Below are 21407 nucleotides of genomic sequence, written 5' to 3' on the forward strand. Positions count from 1 at the left end.
CAGAGATATTTCTCCCACCCAGCATGGGTATGTGTAAAAATACACCCCAAAACACATTATACTACTTCTCCTGAGTACAGCAATACCACGTGTGGCACTTTTTTGCAGCCTAACTGCGCTAAGGGGCCCAAAGTCCAATGAGCACCTTTAGGCTTTACAGGGGTGCTTACAATCAGGCACCCCCCAAAATGCCAGGACAGTAAACACACCCCACAAATTACCCCATTTTGGAAAGTAGACACTTCAAGGTATTCAGAGGATCATAGTGAGTCCGTGGCAGATTTCATTTTTTTTTTGTCGCAAGTTAGCAGAAATGGAAACTTTTTTTTTTCTTTTTTTTGTCACAAAGTGTCATTTTCTGCTAACTTTTGACAAAAAATAAAATCTATGAACTCACCATGCCTCTCAGTGAATACTTTGGGATGTCTTCTTTCCAAAATGGGGTCATTTGGGGGGTATTTATACTATCCTGGAATTCTAGCCCCTCATGAAACAGGACAGGTGGTCAGAAAAGTCATAGATGCTTCAAAATGGGAAAATTCACTTTTTGCACCATAGTTTGTAAACGCTATAACTTTTACCCAAACCAATCAATATAGGCTAAATGTTTTTTTTTTTTATTAAAAACATGTTTGTCCACATTTTTCGTGCTGCATGTATACAGAAATTTTACTTTATTTGAAAAATGTCAGCACAGAAAGTTAAAAAAAATCTTTTTTGACAAAATTCATGTCTTTTTTGATGAATATAATAAAAAGTAAAAATCGCAGCAGCAATCAAATAGCACCAAAAGAAAGCTTTATTAGTGACAAGAAAAGGAGCCAAAATTCATTTAGGTGGTAGGTTGTATGAGCGAGCAATAAACCGTTAAAGCTGCAGTGGTCTGAATGGAAAAAAAGGGTCTGGTCCTTAAAGAGAACCTGTACTGAGTAAAAATATTTAAAATAAACACATGAGATAACTTCAAATGAACATTACATAGTTACCTTGCCATCAGTTCCTCTCAGAAGCTCACCATTTTCTTCTGACAATAATCCCTTCCAGTTCTGACAATATTTTGTCAGATCTGAAATATATCAGTTGCTGTCAGTAAAATATCAGTTGCTGTCAGTTATAGCTGAGAGGAAAACTGATGTACCAGGTAATGTCCATGTTTCCCTATGGCTCAAGTGGGCGATGTTACAGTTTAAAGGGGAACTGAAGAGAGAGGTATATGGAGGCTGTCATGTTTATTTCCTTTTAATCAATACCAGTTGCCTGGCAGCCCTGCTGGTCTATTTCTCTGCAGTAGTAGCTGATTAAAACCAGAAACAAGCATGCAGCTAGTCTTGTCAGATCAGACTTATAAGTCTGAACCACTGAAACACCTGATCTGCTGCATGCTTGTTCAGGGGCTATGGCTAATAGTAATAGAGGCAGAGGATCAGCAGGACTGCCAGGCAACTGGTATTGTCTAAAAGGAAATAAACATGACAGCCTCCATATACCTCTCTCTTCAGGTCCCCTTTAACTGTGCTGACCAGAAAGCTGTTATGGGTAATGTCCATTTTCAAAATGGAGGACGGAAAATTCCCTTGATCAGTGTGAACAAACAGGACGCGGGACAGGAGAAAGACACTGAGGAGTAGACTACATGGAAGGTAAGTATGACTTGTGTATGCTTATTTTGACTTTTAATTTTCAGTTCAGGTTTTCTTTAAGGAGGGGTAAAGCCCACGGTCCTCAAGTGGTTAAAGGAGCAGTGCTATGCTCAGAGAGGAGGATCCCCACCCCGCCTCCATGTTTGTTGCCAGGTCTAGGGGCATGACTAAGTAATAGACCACCATATGTGATAGAGCAGCTGGAGACACAGTGTCTGATAGAGTTAGTCATGTCTCAGTGAGCCCCAGAAGGTGAAAGTGTTGGAGATAAACATGTCGTGAATAAGGGCAAGTTTATTGCAAACGGAGTGGGAATTCCAATAAGCCACAGATATAGGGAGGGCAGAGCTAGGAAGAAGGGGGATGTCAATAAGGTAGTAGGTGTTCTGGGAGGAGAGGCGTTGAGGTTTGTTAATGGTGGAAGTAGTTGTAGCCAGAGGAGTGTGAGGTCTAGGAGTGGGCCCTGGGTTTGGAGAGATGTCCCCAAAAGCCAGGAGGAGTAGTAGGCAGGGCAGAGGGATGTGAGGGTAGGACTTGTGTGTGGCAGAGTTCAGTTTAGTGAGAGCAGAGGAATGGTAGTGCGAGCAGAGAAATAGGAATAGTTCATGGCTAGAGAGAAGAGGAGATGATAGCAGAGAGGGAGCAATGTGTATGGTGTTGCTGACAGTGAGAGGATGAAGTGACGTGAATTTTCAGTAACCGGAAGAAGAAAAAAGTGGTTGAGAGATATCCTAAACATTCTGAAGTGGTCTGTAGGGAGATTGTTAACTGATAGCAGGAGGGTGGAGTGTGTGTAGATACAACAATAGCAGGGAAAAAGCAAGTATATGGTGAAACAGATTAAAAAAAAAAACAAAAAAAACCTTGCGCATCGAACCATGTGACCAAAGTGCAGAGTCTCCTGGCAGTTTCCCTCTGTTTAAATTTTGGTCCAATTCAGGTCTTTTGCTGTGCACTTCAAATTATGCACTTCAAATTAATGCACATCTGACCAGGGTCATATCTGACTTAGGAGCTAAATTAAATAGACAGCAGAAGGGATGGAGATGAGAGCTGGAATAAGGATCAGGTGTGAATGGCCAGGCATGGGCTGTGGGAGGCTAGGTCAGTCTACAGACATGCAAATTATGACTAATTAACTAAGCACACATTGCAGCATAAGGCCTGGCACCAGGAAATGGTTAAATTAAGAAAGCATACCATAAAGTTAAAAGCAATGCAGGTAGAAGTAGAACATAAGCGAGAACTGTTTGATTGCAGAGAGAAATTGCATGAAGAGATGAGATATGAAATCAGATGCAGCTCAAATGCATACCTTTAACGAGAGAAGAATGTGGAGTCAGTTCAGAGAATAAGTAGCTCTCTATGTGCAGTTAAGTAGGTCTTTCTAGTCTAATTCAGGTCTTTTGCTGTGCACTTCAAATTATGCACATCTGACCAGGGTCATATCTTAGGAGCTAGCTAAATAGATAGACGGGATGGAGATGAGAGCTGGAATGAGGATCAGGTGTGAATGATTTCAGCTCCCTCCACAGATTCTCAATTGGATTCAAGTCAGGACACTGTCTGGGCCACTCCAAAACATTAATGTTTTTGTCTGCTAACCATTTCCTCACCACTTTTGCTGTGTGTTTTGGGTCATGGTCAAGCTGAAATGTCCACTGGTGCCCAAAGCCAAGTTTCTCAGCAGACTGCCTGATGTTGAGAATCCTCATGTATTGCTCTTTTTTCATGGTGCAGTTTACTGTGATTAGGTTCCCTGGTCCATTCTGAAAAACACCTGCAAAACATTAGGTTCCCACCACCATGTTTGACAGTGGGGATGGTGTTCTTTGGGTTGAAAGGCTTCTTTTTTTACACCACATGAAGGAAACATTGTGACCAGACATTTCAAGCTTTGTTTCATCTGACCATAACACAGAAGACCAGAAGTCTTCTTCTTTATCCAGATGAGCATTTGTAAAGGCCAAGCGAGCTTTTGTGTGCCTAATCTGGAGAAGTGGCGTCCTCCTTGGTCTGCATCCGTGGAATCCAGCAGTGTGCAGTGTCCATGGGATTGTCTGGCTTGAGACATTGCCACCAGCAGAGCCCAGATTTACCAGGATAGTGTTGGTGGTTATCCTTGGACTTTCACCTCTCTTACTATCCTCCTGGCCAGCACAGGTGTCACTTTTGGCTTCTGACCACATCCTCTTAAATTCCACAGTGCGGAACATCTTGTATTTTATAATACTTTGCACTGTAGCCACTGGAACTTGAAAACATTTAGAAATGGCCTTGTAGCCCTTTCCTGACTTGTGAGCAGCCACAATGCGCAGCCGCAGGTCCTCACTGAGCTCCTTTGTCTTGGCCATAGCTGTCCACAAATCAACTGCAGAGAGCTGCTGTTTTTCACCCGTTGAGTTGATTAACCTATTTTGGTTCCTGGACGTAGAAACTACGTCCAGGAACCATGCGCGCTACCGGCCCACGGTTCGTTAGCCAGGCAATCAGTGAATCGGGCTACGGTGCCCGATCACTGATTCCTCTCCCCCGCTGAAAAAGCGACAGCTTCTCTCGGAAGCTGTGCCTTTTATGGCTGTTCCCTCCCCGATGCGTCACTCTAAGCGTGTGTTACGCTTAGAGTGACGTCATGTAAACAAACTCATGGCCGCCATCTTGTGGCCAAAAAGTAAAACTACAACAAAAAGTAAAAAAAAAATTTAAATCAACACACAATTAAAAAATATGGTTTACATCCCACCCTCCCTAAAATACCCAAATAAAATGTTTGATATAAAAAAAAAACAAAAAAAAACAAAACATTACAATAAAAAAAAACAACATGTAAATATCTACCTAAGGGTCTAAACTTTTTAAATATCAATGTAAAGATGAAATTTCTATATTTTTTTTATTTTAAACTTGTAAATAGTGATGGATGCATAACGGAAAAAATGCACCTTTATTTCCAAATAAAATATTGGCGCCATACATTGTGATAGGGACATAATTTTAACGGTGTAATAACCGGGACATATGGGCAAATACAAAACGTGAGTTTTAATTATGGAGCCATGTATTATTTTAAAACTATAATGGCTGAAAACTGAGAAATAATGAATTTTTTCCGTTTTTTTCTTATTCTTCCTGTTAAAATGCCTTTACAGTAAAGTGGCTCTTAGCAAAATGTACCCCCCAAAGAAAGCCTAATTGGTGGCGGAAAAAACAAGATATAGATCAGTTCATTGTGATAAGTAGTGATAAAGTTATAGGCTAATGAATGGGAGGTGAACATTGCTCAAGTGAAACCGACGGAACGCGAATGGGTTAACCAGCTGTTCCCAATGAATCAGGGTAATTAGGATCTATTCTATAAAAGGCACAGCGCTCAACAATAAAAGAACCACAATCACAATGCCAATATAACTGTATATCATAGGGGTGTGTCCCACACCCTGAACCAAGTTAATGTTCCAGAGAGTCCACAGTACAAGTTTCAGTACATATGATTTAGAGGTAGCATGTAGGTATCAATGCATTCACATCCCATTGCTCTCAGAAACTCCAAAAGTCTCTAACTGTGGTCTTCACACTTCTCTAAAAGTACCACAGACAGTAGCACTATACGCTCACCAGATGTGTTGGCCGACTGCACAGATCAGCAAACGCGTATTTGGTCTTGCCAGTTATTTCATATCTTCCAGCGGTTGCCTTTAATCTTCTTCGTACTCAGTGTATTCAGAGAGGAAAAAACTCAGCAATAGTGTAACACTGTATACACATCCAATTTAGCAATGCCACCAGTGCTCCCAGTTCCAAACTGCAACACCCAGCATGCCTCCACCAAGTAAGTACACAGGCCTTTCACCAGATATCGGGGCTGACTTGGCACAGACCAGCTAATCAGCGTTTTATGTCTCAGTGATGTCTTTCTTCAATACACAGTCAACCTATGACTCAAGCAGGGTTTGACATAGCGTAACTCCATTTAATATAAAATTTAAAAAGTAGTGCACTTACAAACTGCAGATAAAATTGCGCATATAATAATAGTTATTCCACGAGCTCGCCCAGCGTCTCATCGGCTCCGTCCAACTAGTTTCGTCGATTGCCTCATCAGGGGCGCTTTTCAAGTGTGAATGGGCCCTTACAAGGCACGGTCCAAGTAGCCCTAAAAAGGAAAAAAAATCCCTTCCGACTCCAAATGGCAGTCAGGTAAAATCCCTGGATTAACACCGCCGGGCAATACCTAGTAATAAAAGCCATGGGTGTCTTTCAATGCCAGGAAAGCTTCTAAGCAGCCCTTACATGCAGATATAGAATATGCAATAACTACTTCTTGTGGCTATACATTAAACATTTTACTCACTTTTACTGTAAAGAACCCTTTCCTAAATTAATGGCTAAAATGTTTTTCCTCCATGCGCAGATCATGTACCCTAGTTGTTTGTAAAAGTCTAGGGACTAAAAAGCTCATCTGCCAAGCTTTTATATTGCCCTCTGATGAACATATAGGGTATATAATCCAAATCCAAAAAAGCTTTATTGGCAGGACCAAATACATTTAGCATTGCCAAAGCAAAACAAAACAAAACATTAACATGGGGGGGGGGGGGGGGGGATTGTGGGAATAAGGGAAGGATAAAGGGGGTTGGGGTATATACTCCATAGGTGTGTGGAGGATGTAAGGGACAGCATGGGGGACTTGGATATACAGTCCATAGGGGGGTATTGGGGGGAATACAGTCCATGTGGTATCATGTTCCTCTCAGTTGGTGGCAGGCTGTGACATATCGGGCAGCTATTTGCACGGTTGTTTCCTCCTCCCCCAGTAGGATGTAGAATTTCCTCTCCTCATCTGTGGAGGTAAAATCCTGGATGTGGGCGGAGAGTCTCTGGAAGTGGGCGGTCCTCACAGGTGCATATTTGCTGCAGTGTAGCAGGAAGTGGGCCTCATCCTCCAAGACCTCCTGGTCGCATTGTCTGCACAGTCTCTCCTCCCGGGGCTTCCATGTCTGTCTGTGCCGCCCTGTCTCTATCTCCAGTCTGTGGGCACTCAGACGGTACAAACTCAAGACCTGCCTGTCTTTTTGGTGATGTAGCCTCCCCAGACATGGAGCCATTGTGTACTCCCTCTATAGTGATTGATAGACAGCGAGTTTCTTGGAATTCTTTATGTCACTTCTCCATTCCTCTATGTATCGTTCCTTGCAGCTTTCTATAGTCTGTTTTATTTGGGCTTTTGTCCGCCTGTGTTGGTGGCCTTGGCTGCTGATGCTTTGCTTGAGAGCGTGTGGTATGGCCTCGCCCCCCTGGCTCAGTGAGGCTCTATGGTGGTAAGTGCTGGGGTTGCTGCTCTGTATATGCGCCCAGTATGAGAGTGCCCTCTGCTGGATAGTAAGCCATAGTGGGAACCTGCCTAGCTCTTCCCGGCAAGCTGAGTTTGAAGTGCTTCGATGGACTTGGAGGAGATACTTGCAGAACTCTAGATGGAAGATTTTTCTGTTGGGCTGAAGTCCCATTTTGATTGGTCAGGGTAGGTGACCGGGCCCCATACCTCACTGCTATAGAGCAGGATTGGGGTGATGATGCTGTCGAATATCTTTGCCCACACTCTCACTGGTGGTTTTAGGTGGTAAAGCTGGTATATATTTATACTTACCGGGGGTTTCCTCCTGCCCCATGAGGTGCGTGGGCTTCCTTGCCATCTTCCTTGACCGTTCCTTTGTCCTGAAATCTGCCCTGGTAATCTGGCCAGTCATAGGCCTCTGTGCTAGCCCGGCAGGGCACATACCTCCACAGCCCTCCCATGCACAGGAGCGTTATACGCCTTTGCAGTACTACTGCGGTGGTGCAGAATGCTCCCAAGCAAAGGAGCGCAGTGGAGGTGCATGCACGGCCACTCTATTGCCCTGGAATCTGCCCAGTCATAGGCTTCTGCTCATGCCCGGCCGGACGCACACTCCGCCATACTCCCATGCTCGGGGAGTACTACTGCGCCTGTGCAGAGCTGTTCTGAGCATCAGAGTGCGGTGGAGGCGCATGTGCGGCCGGGCATGCCCAGACTCCTACAACTGCCGAGATTACCAGGGAAGATTCCAGGACAACAGAGAGGATGGGAGTCACAGGAAAGTATAAATATCGTACACTGAAAGGAAATGGGGGCAACTTGGCACTCAGTACTCCTAGGGAGGGGTATGCAGGCCCGCATAAGCACCCGGCAACCAGGCAATCTTCGCCCCTCAGTCCAATGTACAAGGACAAGCACGTGAACAAGCGCCAGACGGGCGCAAAACGGCTGTAGTGCCGTCCTTTCACTATCCCTGGTCACCCGATCCCTATACACCGCAGCACCAGCATCATCAGGTTTGATCATTCCTTAACTTGTTTGATGGATGTAGAATATGTGGCATGAAGATAAATAAACGTTTAAGGGACAGTTGCCCGGTCTACTTTTGATGTACTGAAAGTATAAATATACCCTATTTGTACATGGTCTTATCTTTTGGGAGACACCCATGTCATTTCCTGTCAAAAATTGGCTCAGGTATAACTTAATGATGCAAAAAAAGGGTACATTTACTGAAAAGGTTGAGAACCACTGCTTTAAAGGGAACTTGAGACGACATCCTTACCTAGGGTTTCTTTAAGCCACTCGTCCCTTGACGTGTTCTCCTGTATATGGTGTGGTCCTGCGCTACTCACTCTTTCTCTTTGTGCCACAGCTGATCTATGGTTTGGATATGGCGCCGGGCAGCACAGTGAGCGGGGGACACAGACACGCTGACAGCAAAGCAGAGACACTGCAGGATCAGCTTGTCCGTGCATGCTGCCCTGCGAGTGAACGATTAGACCGATAGCAGGGGCTGAGAGCTGGTGTGTCACTGATCAGCTGAGCTCTCGAGGGATAAGCAAGGATGCTTATACTGTCCAGGAGGGGGCGCTTCGTCAACTCTAGCTACCAATATTTGAAGGGGGCGGGAGGAGTTTCTGTACATATAGCTACTTATTCTTGGGGGGGGGGGGGGGGAATGGTGCAGCCATCTGAACCTGCTCTGGCTACCTATACTGAAGGGGAGTGGGGGGGGGGGAGCATCTGATCTGGGGACCGTAAAATGTAGTGGACAAGGCAAAGGGAGGGGGAGGGGGTGTAAAGGTAATCTGATCTGGCTACCTATACTGGGCATGGATGTGTGGATGGGGGGGGGGGGGGGGGGGGAGGAGGCACACACTCTCTGATTTGGCTACCTATACTGTACCAAGAGGAAGGTGTGGAGACATTCAGCTACCTATACTGTACTTGGAGGAGTGGGAAGAGTTGCCTGGGATGCTGCTGGCCGGGGGTGGCTGAAGATATAGGGCCTTGGGCGGCAAACTGTACAAATCCAGCCCTGGCTGATGAGGGGCATGTAGGAAAGAAGGGAGACAGATAAAACAGGGGAGCGTTGGGCATTCGGACAGCTTTCAGTACATGCCTGCTCTCCTCCCCCCATTTTTCCTACTTAGTTCAGCTCTGGTATCCTTTAGGCCTCTTGCACACTGCAAGCGATTCAGATTCCGCTTTTTAATCTGTTTTTACTTCCGATTCAGATTCAGATTTGCAGTTTACTCCTTGCACACTGCAAATCTGAATCTGAATCGGAGGTAAAAACTGATTAAAAAGCGGAATCTGAATCTGAATTGCTTGCAGTGTGCAAGAGGCCTAAAAGAGATTTTTTTTTTCTGCAGATTGTGATTTGCCATGAGGGCGCCCAGTAGGTTTGCCCAGTATGGGGACAATAAATGTCTGATGGTGACCCTGTATGTTCCACTCTAAATTAACAGCCTACAGCATTTTTTTACAAACATGTCTATTTTTGGACAATGGCAATATACTAGATGCATGCAAAACATGTGCATATTTTTATTTTTCCATGTGAAAGTAAAATGCAAACTTGCAGCGAGAGTGAGCCCATAAATTGGTACTGACCAGGCATGTGCGGGGAGGGGGTGGGGTGGGGGTGTCTTTGGGTGCCCAAGCACCCCTCCCTTTTTAACTATCCATAAAAAGGCCCCTTTGGCTGTGAAAAGGAAACCTGGCCCCAGTCATAAGCTCCACCCATGGGAAGCCCCACCCACCACCCATGGGAAGCTCCTCCCCATCTGGGACACTTTGGAGTAAACAGGTCTTATACAGGAATCATACTGTAACCATCCCTGCAACTGTGTGGCAGTAGGTAAGATGGTGTCTCCCTGACAGCAGTGACCTCTCCCTTCCCCAGGATTAACAGTGGCCTCTCTCTCAACCTTGCACCCACAGTGACCTCTCACCCCCCAGCATTAGCACTGCAGTTATCCTGCCTCCCCCAGCACCCAAATTGACCTTTCCTTCCCCAATGGCACCCTTCCTGTCCCCAGCAGCACTGATAGTGACCTCCCTCAGCACCTAATCTGACCTCTCCCTCCCCCAGAACCTGCAATGACTTCCCCTTCCTGCAGCACCCACACTGACAAATAAAATGTTATGCAGATTGAGTGAATTTCAAGATTTAATGATTATAAGCAGAGATATTCTTTAATCAAAGTTAGATTGTTGGTTAGAGTAACCCTTAGTGTCATTTTCTGCAGTAAGTAATCCGTTTCCTTTACAAGGTTATGTTCATATTATTATTATTATTATTATTATTATTATTATTATTATTTAGTATTTATATAGCGCCGACATATTACGCAGCGCTGTACAGGAGATATATATATATATATATATATATATATATATATATATATATATATATATATATATATATATATATATATATATATATATATATATATATATATATATATATATATATATATAGATAGATAGATAGATAGATAGATAGATAGATAGATCTTGTCACTAACTGTCCCTCAAAGGAGCTCACAATCTAATCCCTACCACTGCGATATGTCTATAAACACTTCTGTCTATCTGGATGGATATATCTGTCCAGATAGACTACACAGCTGCTGCGGAGCCGCACGCGCTCCCGCCGCCATTCGCTGCCCCTGTGATCAATGAATGGGAATACAGATCCCATTCATTGATCTGCGTTTCCCTAAGAAAAACCGACGGCTTTCTCCGGAAAGCCGCGATTTTTCTGTGTCCCACGTCACCGCTTCTGTTCCTGCAAGCGAGAGCTCTCGCTTGCAGGACGGAAAATCCAAAACTCATAAATTTAATTTAAAATCCCTGGTTTACCTCCCCACTCCGACAAACCCCAAAATAAAATTTTGAATTTAAAAGAAAAAATAAAAAACATGCCAATTTCCTAGAATAAGTTAAGAACATTCGCATATATCTTGGCGTCCATCAGATCCAGAAAGATGTCAAAGTACACCACTTGGGTCAAAAGATCTAATTAAAATGTTATTGACGTAAGTTTGATTAGAAAAGACGTAGATTGCTTACGTTAATAAGCCAAGTTGCGTCATATATGTACGCACCTGCTCAGATAACCCGCTAGTTTAAAATGTCACAAAATGTCAGAATGTACCAGTTAAAAATAAGTTCGAATTTTGTGCGTCACCATAAAATCCCCTAACAGACGCCATCTTAGAAACTTATAATTGAGCCTGAAACTCTACTGAGATCGACTGAGGCCTAGTCTACCTTCCACTGTGATTCTAGAACACAAGAGAGGTAATATGCATTATTCTTGGTGAATTTATTGACAATAGCTTATATAGACGCTAAAGAATTGTAATTTCAAACTTCAGCGGTTTTTAGGTTTTAGATAACTTTTTAATGCTATACTTCATATGCAATCAGTAAGCATATTTAAATGTAATTGCAAGCTCAGGGACAACTACCCAGCTTTGCTTGATGAAGATATATCAACAACAACAACAAACAACATTTGTAGAGCGCTTTTCTCCCATAGGACTCAAAGCGCATAAGCTTGGCTCAGACCATCGTGGTACAGAGGAAGAACTTTATAAGTCCGGAAATGCCAGGCTTAACAGGTGGCATTTCAGTTTGGATTTGAATAGCTCCAGGGATGGTGCTGTCTTTACTGGGTGTGGCAGGGAGTTCCAAAGAGTAGGGGCAGCATGACAGAAGGCTCTATCTCCAGATTTTTTGAGGTGCACTCTGGGAGTGACCAAGTTTATAGAACTTGCTGATCTGAGGTTGTGAGAGGTGTGGTGCAGCTTCAGCAAGTCTTTCATGTATCCAGGGCCCAGATTGTGCAGGGGTTTGAATGTCAGCAGTCCAATCTTGAAGAGTATTCTCCATTCTACTGGTAGCCAGTGCAGTGAGCGAAGGATCGGTGTAATGTGACAGCGGCGAGGCTGTTTTGTTAGCAATCTGGCAGCAGCATTCTGCACTAATTGCAGGCGACGCAGGTCCTTTTTGGGGAGGCCAGCATAAAGGGCATTGCAGTAGTCCAGCTGTGATGTGATGTGATGTGATGAAGGCGTGGACTAGGGTTGGAAGATCCTCTGGGGGAATCGGATGTTTAATCTTTGCAATGTTCTTCAGATGAAAGTAGGAAGATTTAACCACAGATGAAATTTGGTTTCTGAAACTCAAATCCCCATCGATTAGTACGCTAAGGCTGCGCACAAGGTTGGAGCTGTTTATGTCTGAAATCCCAATCCTGATTGGTGTTGCTTTAGGATAGAGCCGTTTTGATGGCGAGCACTGGCTTTGGACAAACAGGACCTCAGTTTTGTCAGCATTCAGTTTCAACCAGTTATCTTTCATCCATGCCTGTAGCTCAGCTAAGCAAGAGTTTATTTTTGGAGTAGGGTCTGTTCCACCAGGTTTGAAGGACAGGTATAGCTGTGTGTCATCGGCGTAGCAGTGGTACGTCAGGCCATGTCGTTGGAGAAGTGTACCGAGTGGCAACATGTAGATTGCAAACAGCAGAGGGGATAGGATTGATCCTTGTGGCACTCCGATTGTAGAGGTGCAGGTTTGGACATTATAGGTCCTAGGGATACTCTCTGTGTTCTGTCAGTCAGGAATGATCTGAACCAATGGAGGACTGATCTACTGATGCCACAGTACTCCTGCAGTCTGTTAAGCAGGATTTCATGGTCAACTGTATCAAAAGCCGCTGAAAGATCCAACAGGATTAGGATGTAACATTCCCCTCTGTACCTTGCCATGAGCAGATCGTTGCAGACTTGCATGAGGGCTGTTTCACAGCTGTGGTGTTTCTTAAAGCCAGATTGTAGAGGGTCCAGGATGTTGTTTACTGACAGCCTGGTTTCAAGTAGCAGATAGACAGCCTTTTCAATAACTTTACCTAAGAAGGGGAGGTTGGAGACAGGTCTGTAGCTGCTCATTGCATCTGGATCCATAGAAGGTTTTTTAAGAAGGGGCTTGATGATTCCTTCTTTTAAAGAGGTAGGAAACCTCCCTGCTTGCAGAGAGCAATTTACTATTTTGTGAAATGCTGGACCAAGCAGGTCAGGGCATTTCAGCATATGTTTAGTTGGTCCAGGGTCCAGGTCGCAGGTTGTCTGGCGGAGACGACAGAGGATGTCTGAGATCTCTTCCTCACTAATACTTTTGAAGTCAGTCCAGGGTGTTAGGTTGTTTTTGCAGCTATTTCCAGGAGTTGCATGAGTCTTGGGTGCTGTGGACTGAATAAGAAACCGAATAGAGGATACTTTTTCAGCAAAGTAGCAGGCAAATTTCTCACATAGCTCCTTTGAGGGAGTTATAGTAGGCTTTAGGCAGGATGGGCTACATAGTCTATCAACTGTGCGGAATATTTGGGCTGGTCTGTTGGCGGCCTCTGCGATCTCCTGTGATCGGTAGGAGGATTTTTTCTTGGTGATCGCATTTTGGTAGCTTTCCAGGTGAGAGACAAGGGTGTGTTTATCTTTTGAATTCTGAGATTTTCACCTTAAAGGGGAACTGAAGTAAGAGGTATACAGAGGCTGCCATATTTATTTCCTTTTAATCAATACCAGTTGCCTGGCAGCCCTGCTGGTCTATTTCTCTGCAGTAGTATCTGAATAACACCAGAAACAAGCATGCAGCTAGTCTTGTCAGATCTGACTTAAAAGTCTGAAACACCTGATCTGCTGCATGCTTGTTCAGGGGCTATGGCTAATAGTATTAGAGGCAGAGGATCAGTAGGGCTGCCAGGCAACTGGTATTGCTTAAAAGGAAATAAACATGGCAGCCTCCATATACCTCTCTCTTCAGTTCCCCTTTAAAGTTCTTTATACAAGAATAGAACTTTATATACCATTTTTAAGGATAAAGCTGTATTTGTGTGCACCATACATTGTACAATCTCGAGATAATTTTCGATGGAGGATAAAATCTACAGCATAAGAGTTGCTAGATTGATATGGACTTGTTTCACTAAAGGAACTTTGAAAATGTATATTGGATGATGGACAACAACCGGAGAGATGTATATTCCTGTATATATTCTTTATTTTTTATATCAATTTAATTTTAAAAAATTCAACAGATGAGTGTTGCGTATTTTTTCCAGAGGCAAACCTGTTAACCTATAAATATTCTGTTTATAGTGAGCTACGCGTCCACTGCTGGCAAATCTTGATCATGACGACTTTTAGGCTTGCCCTTTGACTAGTTGATAATCATTTAAGGCAGAGAGCGATAAGATATTTGACACGTCTTCACAGCGGGAACTGCCCAGGGCTGTGGAGCGCGCACGCCTGGATGCCCACAGGACAGGAGCGAGTGGGCGTGTCTGCAGATGACATATCCGCGGGCATAGGGGGAGAGGAATCCCTGTATTACTATTTTGGATGCTGGAGTTGGGAGCCGCTAATGGGGGCTAGAACGGGGGAACGGAGGTGCACAGCTTACAATGGAGTGGTAAGTGAGGGTTCACACCCTCCTAATAGCATATGCTATCTTTTTTATATTGTGGCTTGGGCTCTGGTATCCTTTAAGCCAGTGGTTCCCAACCTTTCTGAAGTAGTGACATCACGTCAAACACTCAGATCTCCATGACATCACATACAGTGATGTGAAAAACTATTTGCTCCTTTCCTGATTTCTTATTCTTTTGCATGTTTGTCACACTTAAATGTTTCTGCTCATCAAAAACTGTTAACTATTAGTAAAAGATAACATAACTGAACACAAAATGCAGTTGTAAATGATGGTTTTTATTATTTAGTAAGAAAAAAAAAAACTCCAAATCTACATGGCCCTGTATGAAAAAGTGATTGCCCCCCTTGTTAAAAAATAACTGTGGTTTATCACACCTGAGTTCAATTTCTGTAGTCACCCCCAGGCCGGATTACTGCCACACCTGTTTCAATCAAGAAATCACTTAAAGCGGACCCAAACCAAACATTTTTTTAATTCAAAATATTTAGTTGCACCACTCTGACACATACAAAGATAAACAAACACTCCTTGAGGCAGGGAACACACTTGTCTTTCAGTTTTCTGTGCGCGTTTTCCTGCATACTTTTTCTGCACACCAAGTGTGTTTCTATGCAGGAAAACATGCACGGTTTTTCATAGCAGCTGATGTAATTGATACAAAAAAACTCACAAAATGTGCAGAGTCATGATGCAGAATGTCAGTTTTTTTTCTGTGCGCGAACCAAAATAAGTGTGTACTAGCCCATTGATTAACATGAGTTCTCAGTTTTTCTGTGCAGAAAACGCGTACGAAAGCAGTCAAGTGTGTTCCTTGCCTCAAGCCTATGAGCATTTCAGTGTATACTTTTCACCCCTCTCTTTTCATTACTAGGGTTATACAGGTGGCAGCCATTAGCAATTCCTCCTTTGCTGGAGACCATCTACTAAACCAGTTTGCCGGATTCTGTCCCGGCAACATGAAAGGAAGGGAGGAGTTCCTCCAATAAATGTAAAATATTTTATATTTCTCATAATGCAGCTGAAAAAAAAGCTGCTATTTATTATTATAATTTAGAAAATAGATTTTATTTCTGAAACCTTGTATTTTTAATTTGGGTCCACTTTAAATAGGAGCTATCTGACACAGAGAAGTAGACCATAAGCACCTCAAAAGCTAGACATCATGCCAAGATCCAAAGAAATTCAGGAACAAATGAGAACAAAAGTAATTGAGATCTATCAGTCTGGTAAAGGTTATAAAGCAATTTCTAAAGCTTTGGGACTCCAGCGAACTACAGTGAGAGCCATTATCCACAAATGGCAAAAACATGAAACAGTGATGAACCTTCCCAGGAGTGGCCGGCCGACCAAAATTACTCCAAGAGCGCAGAGAAAACTTATCCAAGAGGCCACAAAAGACCCCAGGACAACACCTAAAGAACTGCAGGCCTCACTTGCCTCAATTAAGGTCAGTGTTCACAACTCCACCATAAGAAAGAGACTGGGCAAAAACGGCCTGCATGGCAGATATCCAAGGCGCAAACCACTTTTAACCCCCTTGGCGGTATGAAAAATACCGCCAAGGGGCAGCGCAGCAGTTTTTTTTTTTAATTTTTTTTTTTTTTTAAATCATGTAGCGAGCCCAGGGCATCCCCCCGCCCACTTCAAAGAACGGGATTTCCTGGAGGGCTTCCCCCGTCGCCATGGCGACGGGGCGGGATGATGTCACCGACGTCGGGACGTCATTGGGACTCCAGATCCAACCCTCGGCGCTGCCTGGTACTGATTGGCCAGGCAGCGCACGGGGTCTAGGGGGGGGGGGGCGCGCGCGGCGATCGGGCGCGCGGCGGCGGCGATTGGGGTGCTGGCGCAGCTAGCAAAGTGCTAGCTGCGTCCAGCAAAAAAAAAAATTATTTAAATCGGCCCAGCAGGGCCTGAGCGCCACCCTCCGGCGGCTTACCCCGTGTCACACACGGGGTTACCGCTATGGAGGTTAATCAAAAAGAACATTAAGGCTCGCCTCAATTTTGCTAAAAAACATCTCAATGATTGCCAAGACTTTTGGGAAAATACCTTGTGGACCGACGAGACAAAAGTTGAACTTTTTGAAAGGTGCATGTCCTGTTACATCTGGCGTAGAAGTAACACAGCATTTCAGCAAAAGAACAGCATACTAACAGTAAAATATGGTGGTGGTAGTGTGATGGTCTGGGGTTGTTTTGCTGCTTCAGGACCTGGAAGGCTTGCTGTGATAGATGGAACCATGAATTCTACTGTCTACCAAAAGATCCTGAAGGAGAATGTCCGGCCATCTGTTCGTCAACTCAAGCTGAAGCGATCTTGGGTGCTGCAGCAGGACAATGACTCAAAACACAGCAGCAAATCCACCTCTGAATGGCTGAAGAAAAACAAAATGAAGACTTTGGAGTGGCCTAGTCAAAGTCCTGACCTGAATCCTATTGAGATGTTGTGGCATGACCTTAAAAAGGTGGTTCATGCTAGAAAACCCTCAAATAAAGCTGAATTACAACAATTCTGCAAAGTTGAGTGGGCCAAAATTCCTCCAGAGCGCTGTAAAAGACTCGTTGCAAGTTATCGCAAATGCTTGATTGCAGTTATTGCTGCTAAGGGTGGCCCAACCAGTTATTAGGTTCAGGGGGCAATTTCTTTTTCACACAGGGCCATGTAGGTTTGGAGTTTTTTTTCTCACTGAATAATAAAAACCATCATTTAAAACTGCATTTTGTGTTCAATTATGTTATTTTTGACTAATAGTTAAAGTTAAGGGGGCAAATAGTTTTTCACATCACTGTATATACAATAGAAAATTAATAATTACCACAAAAACAGAGGGAAATAACCTTAAAGGAGTCATCAGGCAATATAAAACGACCCCCCAATCTACTTACCTGGGCCTTCCTCCAGCCCCTTACAGCTGACATGTCAGCTGCAAGGGGCTGGAGTAAGCCCCAGGTAAGTAGATCGGGGGGTAGTTTATATTGCCTGATGACTCCTTTAAATGCCAGATTCAGTATAGTCAGTTAGACAGCCAAGCATAGGTGCCCCCAGTATAGGCAGCCAAGCATAGGTGCCCCCAGTATAGGCAGCCAAGCATAGGTGCCCCCAGTATAGACAGCCAAGCATGGGTGCCCCCAGTATAGACAGCCAAGCATGGGTGCCCCCAGTATAGACAGCCAAGCATAGGTCTCCCCAGTATAGACAGCCAAGCATAGGTGCCCCCAGTATAGGCAGCCAAGCATAGGTGCCCCCAGTATAGGCAGCCAAGCATAGGTGCCCCCAGTATAGGCAGCCAAGCATAGGTGCCCCCAGTATAGGCAGCCAAGCATAGGTGCCCCCAGTATAGGCAGCCAAGCATAGGTGCCCCCAGTATAGGCAGCCAAGCATAGGTGCCCCCAGTATAGGCAGCCAAGCATAGGTGCCCCCAGTATAGGCAGCCAAGCATAGGTGCCCCCAGTATAGGCAGCCAAGCATAGGTGCCCCCAGTATAGGCAGCCAAGCATAGGTGCCCCCAGTATAGGCAGCCAAGCATAGGTGCCCCCAGTATAGGCAGCCAAGCATAGGTGCCCCCAGTATAGGCAGCCAAGCATAGGTGCCCCCAGTATAGGCAGCCAAGCATAGGTGCCCCCAGTATAGGCAGCCAAGCATAGGTGCCCCCAGTATAGGGAGCCAAGCATAGGTGCCCCCAGTATAGGGAGCCAAGCATAGGTGCCCCCAGTATAGGGAGCCAAGCATAGGTGCCCCCAGTATAGGAAGTAAGGTGTAGGTGCCCTCAGTATAGGTATGTAGGGGCCCTGCCTTCATTATGGGTATGTACTGTAGGTGCCCTCAGTATGGGTATGTAGGTGCCCTCAGTATAGGTAGCCAAGCATAGGTGCACCCAGTATAGAAAGACAGGTGCAAGATCCCCCAGCATAGGAAATCAAGTGTAGGTGCACCCAGGAGAATGTGCAGGCAGCCGCAGATCACTCACCAGCTCGATTCCAGCACTGACATCTCTCTTCAGCGCCCGCTCTGTCTCCCTCCACTCTGCGTTTACTGTATAATTAGAGCAAGGCTACAACAAGGATACCTGAAGGACTTGTTGCAACTGCATCACACCCCCACAATCTTAGATCAAAAGGACGCAACACCATGGTCACCCCCAGAGTCCACCTCAAAACCTTTGTAGACAGAGCCTTTTGTCATGCTGCCCCTACACTTTGGAACTCCCTGCCACACCCAATCAGGACAGCTCCATCCCTGTAAGCATTTAAGTCTAAACTGAAAACCTACCTCTTTAGTCTGGCATTCATGAACATCTGACTATCTCCTCTGTAACACAACCCAGCCTGCAACCCTGCAACCCTGTATTAATCTGAGACACAACTATGCGCTTTGAGTCCTATGGGAGAAAAGCGCTTTACAAATGTTATTGTATTGTATTGTATTGTATAACAAAATGGCCGCTGACGTCCGCATTTGTGAACATCGTGGGCCATTTTCTTGTAGTCCTGCTCTAAGTTTACACGTAGCGGAGGCAAAGCATTGCAGCGTGCCAAGGAGACGTAGCAAAGCAGCGACACATACCGGAGGCTGCCACAACACATGAATGAGTCACGGCACATGGGTTGGGAAACCCTGCTTTAAGCAGTACCCGCACTCAAAGAACCTACATTTAAAACCAACGTGACACCCAATGCCCACCCATGTCACATCCAGTACCTGCAGCCAGCACCCACGTGACATCCAGTAGACGCACCCAAAGCTCACATGGCACTGAGTACCTGCAATCAACACCCGCATGCCACTTGATACCCAAGCATAGCCAAAACCCATATGACACCCTGTACCTGCACCCAAAACCTACATGGCTCCCAGCATTTGCATTCAGCACCCACATGACAACCAATACCCCCCCCCCCCCCCCACCAGCCAGACACGGGGAAAGGGGAACGTACAACCACCGGCGACAGGTCTGACTAACTCCACACCACTGAATGCAGCCAACACTTCTGTAACTGAATTTGTCATTCAAATGGGCTCAGGTGGATGGTTTGGGACAGTGGTGGTGGTGGTGGGGGGGGGGGAATTCACATGTCACTGCAGGGCAAGGAGGGTGGGGAAGGTCCCCCACCACTTGTAGGTACTACTGTGCATGGCGGCGGGGGTTGTGGTTCCCCACTTAAAGGGCAACTGAAGCGAGAGGGATACGGAGGCTGCCATATTTATTTCCTTTGAAGCAATACCACTTGCCAGGCTATCCTGCTGATCATCTGCCTCGAATGCTGGGAACACATGGTACGTTTTCGCCGCTCGATTTAGCCATTTAGATGGCTCGATTGATAATTTCCGACATGTCCGATCACCCGCCCGATCGATTCCGCGCTCGATACCGCATGGGGGACAATGGAAAAAGATAAGGAAAACGAGAAGATGAGAATTGCCCACGGTATCGAGCGGGGAATCGATCGGGCGGCAGAATCAAGCTGCGAAAACGTACCGTGTACTCCCAGCATTATACTTTTAGCCATAGACCCTAAACAAGCATGCAGCAAGCAGATCAGGTGTTTCTAACATTGTCAGATCTGACAAGATTAGCTGCATGCTTGTTTCTGGTGTTATTCAGACACTACTACAACCAAATAGATCAGCAGAGCTGCCAGGCAACTGGTACTGTTTAACCACTTGCCAACCGCACACTCATACCGTGGAGGACCAGCGACGCACGTCTGCATCGCCAGGTGCCTCCCTAATTAATCAGGAAAGGTCGCTCTCGTGAGCGGCCGTTTCCTGTTAGATCACGGACCGTGAATAGCCTGCAAGCCGCTGATCGCGGCTCGCAGACTAAATGTAAACGCAGGAGACTTTTGTCTCCTTTGTTTACATTGAACAGCGCTGCTGCTACAGGACGGACGCCGCCATGTGACAGAGGACAGCCTGTCACAGGCTGCACAGGACGGATAGCGTCCTGTGCAGCGCCGATCACCAGGGGGGAGAGGGAGGAGAGGGAAGGGGGAGAATTTCACCATGGAGGGGGACTTTGAGGTGCCCCCCGCAACACCCAGGCAGGCAGGAGCGATCAGACCCCCCCCTGCACATAGGGGGGGGGGGGGAAGGGGGTGATCTGATAGCTCTGCCTGCAACCTGATCTGTGCTGGGGGCTGCAGAGCCCACCCAGCACAGATCATTAAAAAACACGTTGGTCCTTAAGGGGGGCGGGGGGGGGGGGGGGGGGGTAAAGGCTGGGTCTTCAAGTGGTTAAAAGGAAATAAATATGGCAGCCTCCATATTCTTCTCACTTCAGCTGTCCTTGAAGATCCCTCTGTATGGTCCTGGTTCCAGCCAACATTCAAACTAGACGTATTATGCACTGAAAATATATTGCACCAGAATACATTTTTACTTGATTAAGGCCAAGGCAACAGAAATAAGTAATCCTTATTTTTCTGAACAATGCTGTGAAGGTCACCTCTCAGGAGAAGATCTAATAACATAACGTACTACACCCGATTCTTACCATCCTGTTGTGTTTCAAGAAAACCGGGTTTAAGACTGCCTCCGAAATTTTCCTATTCCCGGAGATGGTTCTGAAAACTTGCTGAGAACAGAAAACACGCCGCATGATGAAGGTTCACTATTTCTGGAGACCTATTTGCTGTAAAGCAAGCACGCCCCGCAACAGAGCAATCAAAGGCCGATTTCAGCTCAGCTTCTGTTATAATGCTAGGGAAAAGTAGTCAAACGTCGTCAATCGCTCGCGTACATTTTTAGATCTCGTCAAGGAGTTGGCTATGGATCATTATCCTGGAGTATATGTGACACTTTAGTAGTTGGAAGTTTGTATAAGACAGAGAACATTTATATTGCAACTTTGTCTTGTATGTACAGCAAACAACTAGGACGGGAAGAGCAGTTTATACATGAAGTTTTTGGTCTGCATACTGTTGTTA

General features: G+C 45.3%; 1 protein-coding gene across 1 annotated transcript in view; it reads right to left on the reverse strand.

The window, feature by feature from the left end:
- FH (fumarate hydratase) overlaps nucleotides 1-21145 on the reverse strand; it is a 452710-nt gene extending 431565 nt beyond the window's left edge. Inside the window, exon 1 of the mRNA XM_068231902.1 lies at nucleotides 20975-21145. Within this exon, the coding sequence (XP_068088003.1) occupies nucleotides 20975-21079 (105 nt within the window). The 5' untranslated portion in view covers nucleotides 21080-21145. The remainder of the gene's footprint in view (nucleotides 1-20974) is intronic.
- Between the last annotated feature and the right edge of the window lie 262 nt (nucleotides 21146-21407).

This window comes from Hyperolius riggenbachi, chromosome 4 (genome assembly GCF_040937935.1).
Source record: "Hyperolius riggenbachi isolate aHypRig1 chromosome 4, aHypRig1.pri, whole genome shotgun sequence".
In the NCBI taxonomy this organism is placed as follows: domain Eukaryota; kingdom Metazoa; phylum Chordata; class Amphibia; order Anura; family Hyperoliidae; genus Hyperolius; species Hyperolius riggenbachi.